This window comes from Heterocephalus glaber, unplaced genomic scaffold (assembly GCF_053883595.1).
Source record: "Heterocephalus glaber isolate CG9 unplaced genomic scaffold, H.glaber_assembly_v1.0 deba00001428, whole genome shotgun sequence".
In the NCBI taxonomy this organism is placed as follows: Eukaryota; Metazoa; Chordata; class Mammalia; order Rodentia; family Bathyergidae; genus Heterocephalus; species Heterocephalus glaber.
The window spans coordinates 22,031,918-22,051,800 of NW_028258293.1; the positions used below are offsets into that span (position 1 = coordinate 22,031,918).

Genomic DNA, 19,883 nt, shown 5'->3' on the forward strand with positions numbered 1-19,883 from the left:
TTAAATGATTGCTCTCAGGATTATAATTTAGGTTCCTAAATCTTCACATTTATCAAGACTTGATAATGTAATAATTTACACAAAGTATAAAAATCCCAAGAGATTATATGTATTTTCCCTATGCTACCTTTATATTGTAATTGTTGTATATTTAACTTCTGTTTATATAAAGAATCCAGAAAGTAATTTTTAAAATTGTGGTGAGTGTTATGTATTTTAAAGGAATTAAAAAGAATATAATACATGTGTATATTAAAGCAAGTACTTACTAATTTAGATCCTTAACTACTCCTGCCAGTAAGATATTCAAATTTTCCACCTAATATCTATTTTTCTGATACTATAATCAAGATCACTGGTGGAACAGGTGATCTCAATTCTATTGGCACAAATGAGAAACTCAGAGAAGATCTCCTGAATTTTCCCTCTGAGTGTTAAGGGAATTCCAGCCTCCATCATTTGGGTGTGTGCTCAGAGATTTTAATTCCTTCGGCATCTAGAAAATGCTTACACGTAGACTGAACTGATTCCTAATGCTTCCCTGAAAGTCTTGGGATTCAGAGCATAAAAGAGAAGACTGTTATAGACAGTAGTTGAATCAGAAATCTGACAGTGTGAGCTGGAATCACTCAATAGAAGTTGTTCAAACTCCTCAGTCTTAGTTCTCTCATCTGAAAATGAGGACACTAAAAGCACTTATCTCCAAAAACTGTTGTGAGGACTACATATATGTAAACTTTTTAGCATAGTTATTGACATAAAGTGAGCGAAAATATTTGTTCTAATTAACTTAGTTATGGTAAACTCAGTCCTTCACTGAGGTACTGTGAATTAGACAGGAAATTCTAAAATTAGGATTAACAAGAAAAAAAAATTAGAGTAAAATTGAGTCTTTGGAATTGAGGATTCCTGAGTCTCACCATGATCCAGATAAACCATAAGTAAGTAGTAGAGAGGCAAACTTTGACATCTGGCATTCCTCCAAATCTCATTTTATTTGTATTTCTGTATACAACTTTCAAGGCACATATCTTCTCACTGCTCTGGGAATTTATGTATATGTCTTAAATTTTTTTGTTATTAAAATTCCTACATAGAGTTCCACCTCTAATTCTCCCAAGGTCTTTAATGGCATGGATTACAAATATTAATATATATTGAATGATTAAAGCTAATGATAGCAATTTAGACCCAAACCTTATATAATTTTAAAATTAGAAATATTAAACTATACTGGGAGCTAATATTTATTTATATGGCATTTGTTATGTTATACTCTGGAAATAATTAAAATGTTACAGAGCAGTGCATGAAACAAGATAGAAACAAAAGATTAAATTCACTTCTTGTGATTGACAGAATCTTGAAAGATTTTTTGGGTTAATTGACCTTTCATTATCCATTACAGAAAATAAGGATGCTTCATGATGCTTTTGAATTCACATTTGAATCTCTAGCATCTTCAGAGATTTATCCCCAAAGGAGAATAAAAATAAAAGAAAGCTATATAATCACCATGACTTTGACTTGTTACAAAAAAAACGAATAACTTATTTTAGGAGGTAAGTTTTTTTTTGTCAATGAATTTGTTTTGGTTTTCATTTAATATTTGAGAAAACCTTACTCTCTAAAGTTATCTGTACTCACAAGCAATTGTACGGTAATAGAACAGGTATAGTCAAGCAACGAGCAAGTGAGCAATTTTGGCCGAGTCGCTCTGTTTCTACCACCAGTTTCAGGTGAAAAACAGTCACAATCAAGTTACCCTGCTAGGGTCTTCCAGCACTATGCAAACTTGGCTGTCTATTAAAACACTAGTTTTGGGGCCGGAGATTTAGCTCAGTGGTTCTGCCACCTGCCTGGCAAGAGCAAAATCCCTAGTTCAATCCCTGGTACCAAAACGAAAACAAAAACAAAAACAAAACACTAGCTTTGTGTTATTTGAGGCATATATTGATATGTAAATATTTAAATTGAAGATTAAAAATGTTAAGATGTAAAACACTCCAGAAAGCCTTATTTGGTTCATGTATCTGGATGCTTAGATTCAAGGTAAGCATTAGAAAATGCTTGGTTTTTAATACCTAGAAAATTCTGAGATGAGGGTTGACCTGGCCACTAGCTCATTGGTCCTTCCTAATCTTTAGCCTACACTGTATTTAGCTGAATATTTTGTTGAAAGGAATGTTATTGAACGCTACAAATCCCAATTAAATCATTGTTATAGTAGGAAGTGATTTGAGTTATGCAGATAATTCTATTTTTTTAAATTGGTTTTTGATTTTTTCAAACTACTTAGTAAAATAATATTTTCCAGTTCAAATATATTTAAAAATCCAGTAAATCTATAGTAGATTACTTCATTTGTAACACTAGTTTAAATACCTATAAACTTACAGTATCAGAAATAATTTAATTTCTTCTAAAAATAGTCATATTTAACTGATAGATATTTGTGAAATACATAAAAAGCTACATATCTCTTCTTTTTAAATTAGTACATGTTTGTGGTCCATAATGTTTACATCCTTTATGTGGAGTTGGTACATAGATTTAACACATCTTAATTCCTTTTTTATGCCCTTTTCCTCCTCTCCCTCCTGCTCCCTTCATCTCTTGATGCCCTTCCCATTTGAGAAAAATCTATCTGCCTACTTCCTGTTATATGTCTTTTATTTTGCTCTTTACTTATAATTTGCGTTTCTCATCTAAGAGAAATCATGCAGTATTTAAACTCGTGTATCTGATTTATTTCACTTAACATATCTCTTCTACACAATAGCTACAAAATGACTTGCATGAACCTGTTGTCTACTCATTGCCCAGTGTATCAGATATCATGCTATTATTTAACTTCATTATTATAGTTACTAAAGAAATGGACAGTCAGACTTCCTGAGATTTATATTTTGACTTTATCACCTGACATGAAATGTTTTACGTTTCATAATGTCTTTTAGATTTCATTTATCTATAAATAAATATTACTTTATGAAAAGTATAATGAACTAGATAGATAGATAGATAGATAGATAGATAGATAGAGTGGTACCTTGGGACACAAACTTTATTTTCTCTATGATTCTGGTCACAAACCAAGTCGGATGAGAACCAAATCAATTTCAATGGTTAGGGTCAATGTTGACCTTATGGGGAAATTTGGTTTGATTCTCATCCAGTTTGGTTTGTGGCCTGAATTGCAGAGAGAATTTAGTTCACGAACTGAGGTACCACTGTATTCTTTTTTCTGAAATATAATAAATTCATCTTTATTAATAGTCATTGAAATATAAAATTTAATACTGCAGATAGACACATCTCTGCATATAAATATATACTGGTAATTATGTATATTTATAATGACATTCCATATGTGTTAATGAATGCCATCACATTTATAAGCTCTTTAATGTATTGTTTGAATCACAGGTTTGTTTTGTCAGCAGTTACATTGTCGCATGGATATGCTAATTGTTGGAAACCACACTGAGGTGACAGAGTTCATTTTATTGGGCTTGACAGATGATCCAATCCTTCAAGTCATCCTTTTCCTGATCATCCTGTGCATCTACCTGGTGACCGTATCTGGTAATCTCAGCATAATCATTCTTATCAGACTCTCCTTTCAGCTCCACCATCCCATGTACCTTTTTCTTAGCAATCTGGCCTTTGCTGACATAGGCTTTTCGTTTTCTGTCACACCCAATATGCTTATAAACTTCCTGGTGGAAAAAAATACCATCTCTTACCTTGGATGTGGCATCCAGCTTGGCTCAGCTGTGTTCTTCGGGACAGCTGATTGCTTCCTTCTGGCTGCCATGGCATATGATCGCTTTGTGGCAATCTGTGACCCATTGCTTTACTCAACCAAAATGTCCACACAAGTCTGTGTCCAGTTACTTGTGGTGACTTACATAGGTGGTTTTATTAATGCTTCCTCCTTTACTCTTTCCTTCTTTTCTTTACTCTTTTGTGGACCCAATCAAGTCAATCATTTTTTCTGTGATTTTACTCCTTTAGTTAAGCTCTCTTGTTCTGATGTCAGCATCCCTGCAATTGTTCCCTCATTTTCAGCTGGTTCCATCATGGTGTTCACAGTGTTTGTCATAGTCATTTCCTACATCTACATCCTCATCACCATCCTGAAGATGCGCTCCACTGAGGGGCGTCACAAAGCCTTCTCCACCTGCACCTCCCACCTCACCGCAGTGACTCTCTACTTTGGAACCATTTTCTTCATTTATGTGATGCCCAAGTCCATCTATTCCACTGACCAGAACAAAGTGATATCTGTGTTCTACACGGTGGTGATCCCCATGCTGAACCCTCTCATCTACAGTCTCAGGAACAAGGAGATTAAGGGGGCTCTGAAGAGAGAGTTTTGTGGGAAAACATTTTCTTAGTGTCATCTGTTATTTCATAAAACTTGATATGATAACAAATTCACATAGATATACCAATAAAAGGAAACAAGGTCTCTGGTTGTTACATATCTCTGTGTATATCATTAACCAATGTGAGCTTTTTGGTTAATATAAGGGTCCCTTTTTCAGATGATGTCATTAAATGAGAGGCTTATAGTGAGTTACTTTTAATAAAACTAAATTTAAATTTAAAGCACAAATTGAATGAAACAATACTTGCTAGAAATCCTTTTAAAATTGTTTTCATATTTTTTCAAAGTTTGTTCTGTGCCATAAAATTATTATTCCTTGCAGTAGTTCTGATCTTAAGGGTCCCTGAAGAGTCTTATGTGTTAAAGGTTTGGCCCATAACATGGTACTATTGGAAGGTGATGGAACCTTTGGGAATTGAGGCCTGGCTGGAGGAATTTAGGTCATTGAGTGTATGCCTCAGAAGGGGATAATGGAACTCTACCCACTTTCTTTCCTGCCCTTTCTTCCTAGCCATAAAGAGAGTGGTTTCCTTCCTGCCCTGATGTCCCATGACGATTCACAGCAATGGGGCCATCGAACCATGGACTGAAACCTCCAAAATAAACATTTTCTCTTTATAATTTGATTATCTCAGGTACTTGATAGCATATGGAAAACTAAGTAATGTGTCACTCCTTTAGGATGTTTCCATTTTAAAATCAGCTGATCCAGATTCTTGTAGCTATGACTCAGAATACTTTAAGAGATATGAGAAAGGGCAACCAGAGAGTACAATTGAGTAGAAATGATCATCTTGCAGAAAGGTTGTCTGTGAGGGATGAGCATTAGGGATGTAGAAAATTCTGGTCTTTGTATCTGGCTTGTGGCTCCAGTCTAACCATAGGGTCTGTAGAAAGGCACAGGATGAGCTGCTTCTTGTTAACCTGGGAATTCCTGTCAGGTCAAAACTGGTGAGCTCCTTTGCTGAAATGAGCAGAGTTCCTGATCTATCAAGGACTGAGTTAAACACAAATAGTAATTTCATGGGTGAGATTTCAGCTAGTAGTATGACTGTGATCCCGTGAAGAGCAAACTTCTAGAGTGACTTATGGTCAGGTCTCCTGTTTCAGTGGACCTACGTGTGACTACTTCCCAGCCAGATATCATCAACCTTCACAATGCTGACAGCTATCACATTTATTTCTCCTTCCTTTCTTCTCTTCATGTTTTTGGAACAAATACCATCTTTTGCAGAAAGAACCAGGTACAATAACCTTATCAGGTTTATCCAAGATGAAATTTGGTCTAGAGAAGTAAGAATATTTTGTTAACCCTTTACCCTAAAGGGGACAGTACTTGTCATGAGAGATATTAAAACTCTTTATGTGACATGATGTTTAGCCAAAATTACAATGTAAATCATGTCATTTTACCTTCAATGTCTTGGGTATCAATTTTCAAATAAAAGCTGCAAACTTCAGAAACGAACATGTGATACAGTTTCAATACAGAATTCTGAACAAATGCACTGTTAGGGATTTCATACTGGACAATAGTAGATCATAAGAACTCTGCATAGTGTTCTTTGAGAAATGAGTAGCTGCTCTTTGTGCCAAGTATAGGATTCTCCAAGAAATTATAGAACATCTTCAAGTTTTATAAAAGAAATATCTTTAAAGTCTTTACACTTGCCTAGTTTTTCTTTTGTGCAGTTATTGAATCCTTTTCCAAAGCCATATATTTATTAATGAGGAAAATATTAGTTCAGTTTGTGACTATACTGAAAATATTAGTTTAACAAAATTATATCTACAAGTTTTTTGGCTATTGATGGAGTATATACAATTTTGCCCATAACTACATTAATGTTTTTGGCACATGTTCACCCTTTGGTTCTGAAAAATAATAGCTGAGAAAAAACTAAAGTTTGCTTCTTAGTTAAATCATATGAAAAAGGTAATGATTTAATATTTCAATATAAATTTTTACATCAATTTTTAAGTAGCATAAGGTGAAAAATATGAACCTCAGCAGACAATATTAAATCAATCAAAATTGCAATTATTGATAAATGAATTAATACTCTATTAAATATTCCATAGATCAAAGAAGAAAATCAGAATAGATTTTAGGAAACAGCTGATAAGAAAAATTCTATGTATAAAAACTTGTGTGTCAGGGATTTAGCTCAGTGGTTTGGCCACCTGCTGTGCAAGTGCAAGGACCCAAATTCTATCCCCAGTACCAAAAAAACCCTTGTGAAACAGCCCAAATGTCCATCAACTGGAGACTGGATCAAGAAAATGTGGTTTTTTTAGTAAAATGGAGTACTGCTCAACCATCAAAAATGAGAAATTAGAGACATTTATTGCTAAATGGATGCACATTGAGGCGATACTCAAGTGAAATAAATAGGACATACATGTGTAAATACTAAATAGTTTCTCTAGTATGAGCAACTGAAAGTGTAAATAAGGACTAAAAGGTATAATAGATAATGTGAAATAGGAAGAAAGGGGCAAAAGAGAAGGGGAAGTGGGAGGGGTAGGGGAAAGGAAAGAAGGGAATTGAATTAACATGAGAAAATGAAAAAAAGGAAACAAAGTCTTTGTAAATAGGGAGGGATGGAGGGGTTGAAGGGAGGGCAGGGGAAGGGGGAAAAATAAGAACCTAGAGAGTGTGTAAAGGTGCATATCTCCAATGATGAATGTCATTATATTGTACACCTAAAATGTACCAATAAAAGGATATACAAAACAAACAAAAAATTGTGATAGAGATGCAGTTTTACAGGGAAATTTATAAGCAAATTCACATACTAAACTAATGCTAAATATAATAACATTTCTATTCATTTTAATAAGGTAAAGAAGGATAGTGATATAAAACACAGCATATAAAAAGAAAATAATTATAAAATTAAGGACAGAAATTAATCAAATAAAGCATCGATACACAATTGGAGCAATATAGTCAATTATTTCTTTTTTATTGTGATTTTTATGGTCTTATCATGCAAAAATAAACAGAAATATACATAAGTAAAGTAAAAGGGAATATATCTCTAGATTTTGTAGATATTGATAAGAACATAAGATTAATTATAAGGAATTCTATTTAATTTTTTCCTTTTAAATTTCATATTAATTATACAGAATAATGGGTTTTATTTTGCCAGTTTTGTACTTGGATATATTTTGATCATATCTAACACCCCTCCCATTTGAGATACTGGTTATTGAACCCAGGACCTTTGCACTGAGACATATCCTCAGGCATTTTTCTTTTTCATTTTTATTTTGAGACAAGGCCTCAGTAAATCTCTAAATTACCCAGGCTGGACTCCAATTTGCAATCCTCTTGACTCAGCCTCCCAGAGTACTGGAATTAAGGGTATGTGCCTCTGTGCCCAACATCCATGGTCTCTTTAACCCTCCTCTCCCACTTCCTACTGATTCCCTTCCTCTTGTTTAGTAGTCTCCCTTCTACTTTCATATCCTCATTTTTTTCCCTTTCTCTTTGCAGTCTAGAAATAAGAGAAAATATGTGACACTTATCTTTCTGGGTCTGGCTTATTTCACTTATAATGATCTCTAGTTCCATGATTTTCTCACAAATAACATGATCTTTTCCTCTTTATGCTGAATAATTGTTTTTATATACCACATTTTCTTTATCCATTCATTCATCGATGGGTACCCTGGTTGATTCCATGTCGTACCTATTGGAAATTGTGCTGCTATAAATGTGAGAATGCAGGTATTTCTATAGTATATCCCTTTGGGTATACATTAGAAAGTAATGTAACTGGATCTTATAGTAGTTCTATTTTTTGGTGTTTTTAAAAATATTCGTATTTATTTATTTAATAAGTACTTGTTTGCAGTACATAATGTTTACATTTCTTGCAAAGAGTTGATACATGAACACAACACATCTTAATTTCTTTCTTCTATTCCATTGGTTGATATTTGATGTTTCTGTTTTCATGCGGGTACCATGATGCTTTTGTTACTCTGGCTCTGTAGTATAGTTTGAAATTAGGCATTGTGATACAACCAGGTTTGTTCTCTTTTGTGCAGGATTGTTTTGACATTTTTGTTTTTTTTGTATTTCCATATTAATTTTAGGATTGATTTTCTATTTATGTGTAAAGTATCATTGGTATTTTGATGGAGATTGTACTGAATTTGTAGATTGCTTTTGACAATACGGCCATTTAAAAAATATTAATTTTGCTGATTCATGTACCTGGGTAGCCTTTCCAGCTTCTAGCATCTTTTTCAATTTCTTTCTTCAGTGTTCTGTAATTTTCACTGTAGAGGTCTTTTACCTTCTTTGTTAGATTTCTCTGTAGATATTTTTTTAAACTGTTGTATATGGCGTATATTTTTTCTGATTTCTTTCCCAATGGGTCCATTATTGGTAGGTAGAAAAACAATTTATATTTTATGTTGACTTTGCATTGTGCTACTTGACTAAATTCATTTATCAAATCTAAAAGTCTTGTGGAGGATTATTCAGGATCTTCTAAATATACGATCATATCATTTGAAAATAAGTATAGTTTGACTTCTTCCTTTCCTGTTTGTATTCCTTTTATTTTTTTTTCTCTTGCCTAATTTATCTTACTAAAGTTTCAAGTACTATAGGAGTGGTGAGAGTGGGCACCCTTGTCTTGTTCTTGATTTTAGAGGAAAAGCTTTTAATTTTTTCCCTTTCAGTGTGATGTTGACTATGAGTTTGACATATATAGCCTTTATTCATCGTTGGGATCTTGGACCTTTACATGATGTATCTTGGTTGTTGTTTTTTCCCTGTTTCCCTGCTCTCCCTTCACCCCCTCCACCCTTCCCTATTTATAGAGACTTTGTTTCTAATTTTTCCTTTTCCCTTCTTTCCTTTTCCCTACCCTTCTCACTTCCCCTACTTCTTTAGACCTTTTCTTCCCATTTCACATTATCAATTATACCATTTGAACCTTATTTACACTTTTAGTTTTCACACCAGAGAAACTATTTGGTATTTACACGTGTATCCTATTTATTTCACTTAAGAATATGGCCTCAATGTGCATCCATTTAGCTAAAATGTGTCTAGTTTCTTGTTCTTTATGGCTGAGTAGTACTCTATTTTATAGAAAAAACACGTCTTCTTTGTCCAGTCTCCTGTTGACAGGCAGTTGGGCTGTTTCCAAGCTTTAGCTATTACAAACTGTGCTGCTATAAACATGGGTGTGCATATATCGCTGTGGTATGATTCTTTTAATTCTTTTGGAAAGATACCCAGCAGAGGGTTAGCTGGGTTAAATGGGACCTCTAATCCTAGTTTTCGAAGGTATCTACATACTGATTTCCACAGTGGTTTCAACAGTGTGCACTCCCACCAACAATGGAGAAGTGTTCCTTTCTCCCCACAGCCCACCAACATTTGTTATTGGTGAATTTCTTGATAGCAGCCATTCTTTCTGGGGTGAGGTGGAATAATCTCAGTGTTGTTTTCATCTGCATTTCTCAAATGACCAGTGATGTTGGACATTTTTTCATATGTTTATTTGCGGCTTTTACTTGTTTGTGTGAGAAATGTCTATTCATTTCAGATGCCCATTTTTGAATTGTAACCCTAAACAAATTTGAGGGTAGTCAGTTATGGTTTATATAGAAAAATAATCACTTTGAGATGCCACATTCACTGGAAACTAGTGAAAAAACCTATAGAAATGATAGATTCTAATGTTAATCCTAACATGTAAAGGAAGGTGGGATATATAGGTGAATTAGTAAAGTATTTTATGTACTTGTCTTATTTTCTGCTACCTAAACAGAATATAGACATTTAGATGCCTCATAAGAGTTTCTTAAATTGCTCTATTGAAGAATGGGAAGAAATAATTCTAAGACATTTAAATAAGGAATAATCATATGTATGCAGAATTCCAGAATTATCTTAATTTTTCTGCAGTACAATGGTCACTAAGTCAAAGTATTATTTCCTTCTTTACCATTGTCCTTAAATTTTAATGTTACTTTTAAATTTTATTCAAAGGTTGTCTTAATCACAAAGTACACTGATAATTAAGGAGATAAGTTATTAGGTCTGAATGTCAAGTATGCTTCTAAAAAACCAATTACTCTCTCCTTCACTTTCATTAAACTAGAGAAAAAGAATTCCGAAGGACATCATACATCATGGCATGTAGATGTCCCTTTGGGGAAAGCCAGCCAGACTTTAATGATTCACCATAATGAGACTTATGGTTCTATAAGTCAACTCTATATAGCAAACCAAAGGACTTTTCTCTCAAAGGGAAGAGCAACAGTTATAGCTCTAGAGGATTTGTCAGGTTTATTAGGAACTTTTTTCTCTGCAGTGTTGCGTATGAAGACCCACTCTCATCCTCACTGCATGTTCCTTGATCAGTGGGTACATTCAAGGGTTCATATTGTCCTTAAACACCTATAAAAGTAAATGGAAAATATCTACTTTATAAAGCCCTCTTTGGAGTTCAGCATCACATCAATAATTCTGCTTCTACAAAGTAAGTGCAAGATTCCTGGATTTTTAAAATGAAATTTTCATTTGTTCAACAAGAAACTGAAAATAAAAGAACTACCTGCACCACTTTTAGATCTTTCTCCTTTTGTAATCTGTGTCCTCAGCAAAAGAGGTACTTTGCAGTTGTCATTCTGGGCACATTTATACGTCAGCCCAGGAGACCTCAGCAGTATGAGATGGTTTGTGGCAGCGAAAATTATTGCTAAGTCTGAGCATTTAAGAATATTCAATCAGAATAAACAACCTGACTTTTAGGTTTGGTAAGGCTTATAGTCCTACATACTCTATTCATCATAAAATTGACCAATGCATTCAGGGAAAGGAGTTTTGAGTGGCCAGAATCTCCTACCTGTGTGGAGTGCTAATGGAGACCTCTAGTCCCTAGCTGTTCATTGGATAGAAAGAGAAAAGCAAATATCAGTCAGCATGTTATGTGCATGAATGGCATAATCCAGAGCAAAGAAGGCATCAGATACTGTACTTTCTGTCTTATTTTGGACTTGTGGTAAAAATCTTGTGATGTGTTCAAAGAAAAATATACTCTTCATCAAAAAGCTGAATAATTGAAAATATAACAATACTTCCTTTTAATTTAGTTTAACTTAAAAAGTTATTTAACCCTGAAGCATGGCCAAATAAATTCTTTTAATTACATAACAAAGCTGTTCTTCAGGATAATTATTTTTGTTTTACAAGTGCAAATACTGAGAGTCCAAGAGGTTAAGTGTCATGTGATTAATGGAGCTGAGTAGTGTGAGGTCCAGGATCTGAGATGTATGACTCGGGGCCCTGATTCTATAGTAAGCACAAATTGACTCATTAAGCAAAGAACATGAACTCTGTTCAGTCTTGGGCTCTTTCTTTGTCCACAGTATATTCAGAGTCCAAAACACATGCTACAGGTGAAATGGCCAAGTGAACTACAGATGCTTAATTTTAGAAAAGGGAAGACAGTGGAGATCTGACAGCTGTATTCAAATATTTCAACATTTTCATGTAGAAAGTAGATGATTTGTTCCATTAAGTCCATGGTAAGCCAAGTGATTAGATTACAGTAGATTGTTAACAGTACAGCTAACATCAACAGCAGTAAGCTGTCACTAGGATAATTTAAACACATTTAATGAAGATCAACCAAAGAAGAAACAGAATACATTCTTTAATGAGCTGTAGGTTTTCAACTATTGCTTCATTATACTACACAGTTCACTCAAGAAGTGAGTACAAACATGAAAGAAACTAAAGGGTTATTTAAAAAAAGGATATTTAAAAAAAATGTTGAAACAATCAAGACATTTTGAAGATATTTAATACTAATATTTTCTATTTCTGGTAAATGTTTCAAACCTGAAGAACTGAAATAGTGTTGGACTATAATTGTGCTTCTGTGACTACTATAGTTAATAATTTTTTCTACTAATCTTTCAGTATAAAATCATAGTATTGTTTTATACAACTCTTGAAAAGTACAAAGGTGCAAAGAAGCATACTTGATAGGAAGATACACTTAGAAAAGTAACTGAAGATGGATTATGAGGCTCTATGAGTATTTAACATATGCTCCATACAGTCATTCAATTATAAATATTACTCAGGAATATGGAAATATTTTATTTATAATAGTAAATAAAATATAAATTGTAATATGGGACAGAATACAATTATGAATATATAAATACAGTTATACATCAAATTATGTACAAATAAAATTAATCAAACTGGATTATAAGACACTGTTAAAGGACTTATAGTATAGACTTTTGTTGTTAAATAATATGCAAGGTTGTTTTTTAGCTGAAGTTAATAATAGAAAGAGATGTGCATAAGTGAAATTTTCAAGCACTAAAATAATTTCTAATTAAAATAATTCCATTTTATAATATTTGACAGAACTGTTTTAACATTGTATCCTTTCACTTTTTCACATTGATAAATATAACTTTCTTTTCTAATTTTCCTAGAATTTATACTATGGGTTCTGTAATTTTTTGTGTTTTTCCTAATTAATGATTGCTATTATTGATCATAATTATGCTTTCTTAGGAATGCTTCAAAACACAGAAGCTTGCCTTTGCTCCCACAAAGTGCTAAAGCAAGAGAAGACACTAAAGTCTAAAATCAATAAGCAGCCAAGAACTGAACAAATAATAATAGGGAACAATTTAGGTTAATATTTTCTTTTTTGCAAATAACATGAATTAACTTAGCTTGGAGTGCAGAAATACTTCTTTTGCATTATTACCTTATGAAAAATAACTAGAAATAGGATTACTATTTAAATTTGTCATATTTTATCATGTTACACTTCTTGGGTTTTTTTTTTTTTTGGTATTGGGAATCAAACTCAGGACCTTGGACTTGACAGGCAGGTGCTGCGCCTCTGAGCTATATCCCCAGCCCATCATATTACACTTCTGACACTTGATTTAATTTGTGGGATAGTTCTGATAGTAAAGCCTTGAAAACAGCTGATTGTCTAAAAAGGAATGGTGATCAATCAAATTAAGGTCTACTCAATGCATTTCATGCAGATCTCAAAAAATTATGATTGTGAGGAGTTGTAATTCTTATATTGAAATGTAAAATAAGAAAAGCAATATTAAAATATATCTACACTGTGGTAAATATATTAAAACATGCATAGGGGAAATATTCTTGGAAAATATGTACTAAATTTCTAATGGTTGATATATGTGATAATAGCTATATTTTAGAGGAATATTTCTTTTGATTTTCAACTGTTTTTCCCCAAAAGAGTTAAATAATTTTTATTTAGACACAAAACAAGCCATCACTATAGTACTATTATGGCACTTTCCATAAACTAAAAATATCTTCACTTTTCTTCTCTATGAAGCTTGGTTTTTTTGGACAGGGAACATAAATTATGTTCATTTCTCACCCCCCAGAGGTGACGTGCTAAACTAATCAACCTTATATTCATCAAGTTTCTTTTCCCAGCACATCTTTTACGACAAAGATAAAACACTTATTGATGATAACATGTATTCATTGAGGAGAATGAAAAGTAGACAAACAAACAACCATAACCTAATATAAGCCATGACAATTTAAATATCCTCAAATGACAATGTCTACAAAACAAAGACAGGTTATCTTATTCACTCTTAGGATTCAGAGAAGGCTTTGAAGAGAAATCAATTTTAAAGTGTGAGAAGTCACTCTAGATAATGATGGTGGGGGTAGAGGCCTTCCAAGCAAGAAAAAAATGGAGCAAAGGAGGCCGGGGATTTAGCTCAGTGGTTTCGCCGCCTGCTGCGCAGGCGCAAGGACCTGAGTTCGATCCCTGGTACCAAAAAGAAAAAAAAAAAATGGAGCAAGGGAGAGAAATAGAGATCTTGAAGGAGACTAAATAGTTCAGGACAGTTGAGTCAGTGTGATCAGTGAATGGAAACATCTTGCCACAAGCAGTCATAGGATGGGATATATCAGAAAGGATACTGGATGCTATGCTAATAAGATTATGGTCCATCATAAAAACCCAACAAAGTATTCAAAGTATTATTATTATTATTATTATTTTTTTTGGTACTGGGGATTGAATTGAGGACCTTGTGCTTGCGAGGCAGGCGGCGGAACCACTGAGCTAAATCCCTGGCCCCTTGAAGGAATTATTTTGATATCTACTCTTTATTAGCAAGACATCACCATGGCATATTACTGAGAATTATAAGAGAAAAATAATAAAAGAAAGAATGTTAAGAAGTAAATAAAATAAAGAGGAAAAATGACCAGAGCCTTAACTCAAGTGGTGACACTGGGAATGAAAAAGAGGAGATGAAGTGATAAAAGTGGGAAATAAGTTGTAGACAAAAATCAATGGGATTTTATAAGATGTGGTTCAATGAGAGGAAGAGGGCTAGAAAGATTATCAAGTCACAGACATGAGAGGTGGTGTCATTCCCCAGATATAAAATATAGAAGTGTTTGAAGAAACAGACTAGTTTGGTATGGGGAAGACTGGGTTTGAGGCATTTGTGGGATTCCCAATAGATCATTGAAAATGGTGAGAATTTCAGCAGATCATGGAAACTATAAATTTAGACTTTGGGAAAGAGATTTGTTTAGGAGTTAAGGTCTGAGAGGCATAAATAAATATTCATATTTGTATATAAAAATCACATGAAGAGAAAAATGTGACTGAGATTGCAGAGAGTGAGACTCATGCATTCTTCTTTTATGCAAAGAGAAAGGAACAACAACTCAATCCTGTAGAACACTGGTATTTATAGGCTAAGCAGAGGAAAAAGTTACTATGAATGAATTTAAGGAGTAGCCCAAAGAAACTCAGGGATGTATAGAATGGAGTCATTAAATAAATGAATATTCTCATTTGCTTCAACAGGAACAATTCAAAGAAGAGATGGAGGTTGGAAACTATACCACCGTGACAGAGTTCATCATTTTGGGGTTAACACAGGATCCTACACTTTGTGTTATTTTCTTTGTAATATTTCTAGGAATATATATTGTTACCTTAGTAGGCAATATCAGCATAATCACCTTAATAAGAAGCTGTTCTCAACTCCATACCCCCATGTATCTGTTCCTCAGCCATCTGGCTTTTGTGGACATTGGGTATTCCACATCAGTCACACCTGTAATGCTCATGGGATTCCTTGGCTATGGAACAGCCCTCCCTGTGGCTGGCTGTGAAGCCCAACTGTGTTCTGTGGTGACATTTGGGACTGCTGAATGTTTCCTGCTGGCTGCCATGGCCTATGATCGCTATGTGGCCATCTGCTCACCCCTGCTCTACTCCACCCACATGTCCCCTGGAGTCTGCACCCTCTTAGTGGGGGCTTCCTATCTGGGTGGTTGTGTGAATGCTTGGACATTTACTAGTTGTTTATTGAGTCTGTCTTTCTGTGGACCAAATAAGATAGACCACTTTTTCTGTGACTTCTCTCCTTTGTTGAAACTTTCCTGCTCAGATATCTCTGTTATTGAAATTATTCCTTCCATCTCTTCTGGCTCCATCATTATGGTCACGGTGTTTGTCATTGTTCTCTCTTACATGTACATCCTCATTACCATTCTGAAGATGCACTCCACTGAAGGGCGTCACAAAGCCTTCTCTACCTGCACCTCCCACCTCACTGCAGTGACTCTCTATTATGGAACTATTACCTTCATTTATGTGCTGCCCAAGTCCAGCTATTCAACTAACCAGAATAGAGTGGTGTCTCTGTTCTACACAGTGGTGATCCCCATGCTGAACCCCCTCATCTACAGTCTGAGGAACAGAGACGTAAAGGAGGCCCTGTGGAAAACAGTCATCAAAGTGTATTCTTAGGGTCTATTATTTGAATTCAAGAACCTAGAAACCTAGAAAGTTTTCATTTACCCATGTTAGCCTTAGAACTAACCACACACTGTTAACCTGATTTCTTAAGCTAAAATTATTTTATTTGTTCAATTCTCACCTTTTTACGCTTGTGTATCATTTAGAAGACACCTTGAAATCAGCAAAATGATATTACTAATGATCATTATTATTAAACTCCTATAGTTACCAACAATTTTTTCTTTCTTTATTTAGCAAACAGTAATTTGCACTTGCTATGTGTCAGGGCCCATTCTATATGCATTACGTAGTACATAAGCTCATTTATCCCTCACAACAACCTGATTAAGTACTGCCATTATTTTTGTTTTAGAAATTAATGATATGAAAACAATAAGTAGATTGACTATTTTCATTAGATAAATATATGTGAGATCAACATTTGAATCTAGGGGCTGGGGATTTAGCTCAGTGGTTCTGTCGCTTGCCTTGCAAGCACAAGGACCCGAGTTTGATCCCTGCTACCAAAAAAAAAAAATTTGAATCTAGAATTTGAGTCCAAAATCTCTATGGTTCTACATTCAATTTTCAGAATAAATTTATGATGCTGGAATTACAAACTTCTTCCAATTTACAGATGAGAAAATGAGTCTTAGATCAAATAGTTTGTGCCGATAGGTACGAGCTCAAGTCCTCAGTTTCGCTGTTCCATGCACTTAACCTATACTATTCCACCCCAGTAAGTTTAATGATGACAGCATTCTTAATGATGTAGAGGATTTGTTTAGGGTTATTAAGCCTAACTTAGTACCCTGCATTAATCTTTTGGACAAACTTTATGCAAAGATAGTCTAGGTGGTGCAGATTAAGGCCCAGGACAACTGGGTTGATTTGTATCTTTTAGGAAGTCAGGTTCCATGATTTGGTGGAAATTCTAAGTGTACTTAAATTAACAGTATAGCATAATGTAACCATCATTTGTAGAGATTTATAGTGACATTTTAAATCTAACTATTGCAATAAATAATTTTACCAACCATAGTTCCCTAAGTCAGTTATTTATAAAGAAATTAAAAATTGTAAAATAACTCAAAATTTTGTCAGATTGCAGTACATATTTTTCTTGTGAAAATTACCTACTTCGATTTACATCATCATCAGGAGACTGGAAAGAGTGAGAGGCGATCTGCTGGAATATGAGGACTCCAAAGCAAATACAGAGACAACTATTTATAGACTCTGAAAGCAAAATGTAGAATCCAATTGCTCCTTCCTCAATGTAATATTAGAGATGAGAGACACAAGGGTTTGGAGATATTGAGATATTCTAACAAAATGGAAACTGTAATACACCATTAAGTGAAATTGTAGAGTATAGTATTTTTTGGTGGTAAATACAGAACAAAGACTAAAAGGTAATAAGGATAAAGTAAACACATGAAATGATGAAGTATGCATTTGCTGGTTTGAAATTCTCCTATTTTAATACTTTATAATAAAGAAACATTAAAAATAAAGAAAATTAAATAATACAGAGTCCTCCAAAAAAGATATACAGTGGACTCTCAAAATTTGTGGGGGTTATGTTCCTAGAGCACCCAAGAATGGTGAAAAACTGAGAATTTCAGATATGGTCAGAAAAATGCCTGCATTTATAGTTTAAACCCTAAATATGTTATGCTTCCTGTAGTTATGCAGTTTAATTTAATAGACTATTGTATTAATAAAGCCTTAGAAGGTGAAGGGCATTTTTGGAGGCATTTTATGGACCTTAGGGCTTTAGGAAGAACAAAACTGAGTACACTTGAAATAGCTACACCTTACAGCAACCTGTTATGATGCAAGAGTGCTGGTGCATCTGCTAGAGATGGGTTGCAGGGTAGCTGCCAATCAGCAGCAAGGAAAACTGAATAATACTCTTGGATTGGCTGCTTGCAAACCAATCTCCCAACAAAAACACAATTGAGAGGGCTGGGGATTTAGCTCTGTGGTTCTGGCGCCTGCCTCACAAGCGCAAGGTCCCAAGTTCAATCCCCAGTGCCAAAAAATAAAAATAAAAACACAATTGAGGAGGATATTTGGTTTCCGTGAAACTGTTAGGGTCTCCTGAACAATTATTAGTTAGGTTCTAAGGAAAAATCCGTGAACAACTGAGGCTGTGAATTCTGAACTGCGACTTTGCAGGGGAATACTGTACACACTTCAGAAAAAGAAAACTAGTATGATTTTTTTTCAACAGATGGTGTTACATTAGTATGGGGGACTATAGAGTCACAGAAAACCCACTACACTGCCAGCCCTTAGAGAAGAAATTGAAAACGCATGTATAGCAATTTCAATGATCAATGTTACCCAAGCAGCAGTTCTCCATGCTAATAAATGTCTGGAAGCTAATGGCCACCACTTTGACAACTCTTGTATTTGTACAGGCCAAATGTAACTTGTATTAATCTCAATAAATTTAGTGTTAAAATATTTATATACATTTTTCTTTTCCTGAAGTGTGCATACATTTTTCTGGTGGACTCTGTATATAGAAAGTACTTGACACATACTGGCATTCAAAACAATATAACTGTCCTGACAGACAGAATATAGATGTCTAAACTTCCCTTTGAGTATTGAGAAGATATATTTTACTTTCCATTTATGGACAACAGAGATATAGCCACAGAAATCCTTGTGATCTTAGCAAGATTTTCCTCTATTCCAGTTAAGCATCTTACAACTTCAAAGACTGCAGAACCCAACAGACTATTTTCTCAGTCTTGTTGGAGACAGTTCAGTTCAACATGATGAATTACTGAACATTTATTGTCAGATATTGTACTGATACAAAAATAAACCATTGTTTGGCCTCAAACACTTACTATATTGTGTAATACCCATGTGTTTATTTCTCTGGAAGTAATTTGACACTTAAAAATATGGTAAGTACAATGAGGAGCATTAGGCCCAAAGGAGGGAGACTTTCTCCAACCAGAATTGTAAAATAAAACTTTCTGGAGGATAAAGCACTTATAATTTGACTAGGTAAAGTAAGGTAAGCACTATGGAAAGATGTTTCAGGTATAAAAAGTAGCATTAGAAATTGTGCATGAGAATGAAAGAGTAGCATATTTGGAGAATTACATTTATGAATCATTAAGAACAAGGTAGGGAGAAGTAGTGACAGATTTATTTAAGCTGGAAACAGCTCATAAAAAGGCAAGAATTTCATGTGAAGGAATGTATTATTCAGAGAGCAACTAGACTTTATGTAAGGAAGTAAAATGATTAGATGTGTTTTGATCACCTTACAACAAAATAAAGCATAGTGACTGGTTTTAAGGCAATTTAATATTTCAGCAGAGAGAGGACAATGATTTAGAATATTAGAATAGAATAGTTTTAGAATAGAACAGAATTAGAATAGAATAGTTTGATATTAGAATAGAAAATAAAAGGAGAATACATTTGAAAAACATTAGGAAAGAGAATTGGCAGAAATTTCTCATTGCTGGGCAGGGAAGAGATTACAGAAAACAAATAGTCCAAGATGACTCCCATGATCCAGCTTTGGTAGGTGGGTGGGTTTTATTACCAACACAAGTCTCCTATTTAAGTACCAAGGTAGAGTAGGAAAGAAAGAGACTAGATTACAT

General features: G+C 34.2%; 2 protein-coding genes across 3 annotated transcripts in view; both read left to right on the forward strand.

Annotated features, from left to right (window-relative positions):
- The window catches only part of LOC101719498 (olfactory receptor 5P1), a 104,043-nt gene extending 87,350 nt beyond the window's left edge, over nucleotides 1-16,693 (forward strand). For both annotated transcript variants that reach the window (XM_087211759.1, XM_087211760.1), the window contains one exon: nucleotides 15,298-16,693. In XM_087211759.1, coding sequence (XP_087067885.1) covers nucleotides 15,298-16,248 — 951 coding nt within the window. In that variant the 3' untranslated portion in view covers nucleotides 16,249-16,693. The remainder of the gene's footprint in view (nucleotides 1-15,297) is intronic.
- Nucleotides 1,375-4,483, forward strand: LOC101700925 (olfactory receptor 5P76-like). Its single transcript, XM_004851771.2, has 2 exons — nucleotides 1,375-1,562; nucleotides 3,430-4,483. The coding sequence occupies exon 2, from the start codon at nucleotides 3,459-3,461 to the stop codon at nucleotides 4,401-4,403; it is 945 nt and encodes a 314-aa protein (XP_004851828.2). The 5' UTR covers nucleotides 1,375-1,562; nucleotides 3,430-3,458; the 3' UTR covers nucleotides 4,404-4,483.
- Nucleotides 16,694-19,883: the final 3,190 nt, after the last annotated feature.

Excerpts from the sequence above, each read along its gene's own strand:
- LOC101700925 (XM_004851771.2), top strand. The coding sequence starts at position 3,459 with ATGGATATGCTAATTGTTGGAAACCACACTGAGGTGACAGAGTTCATT.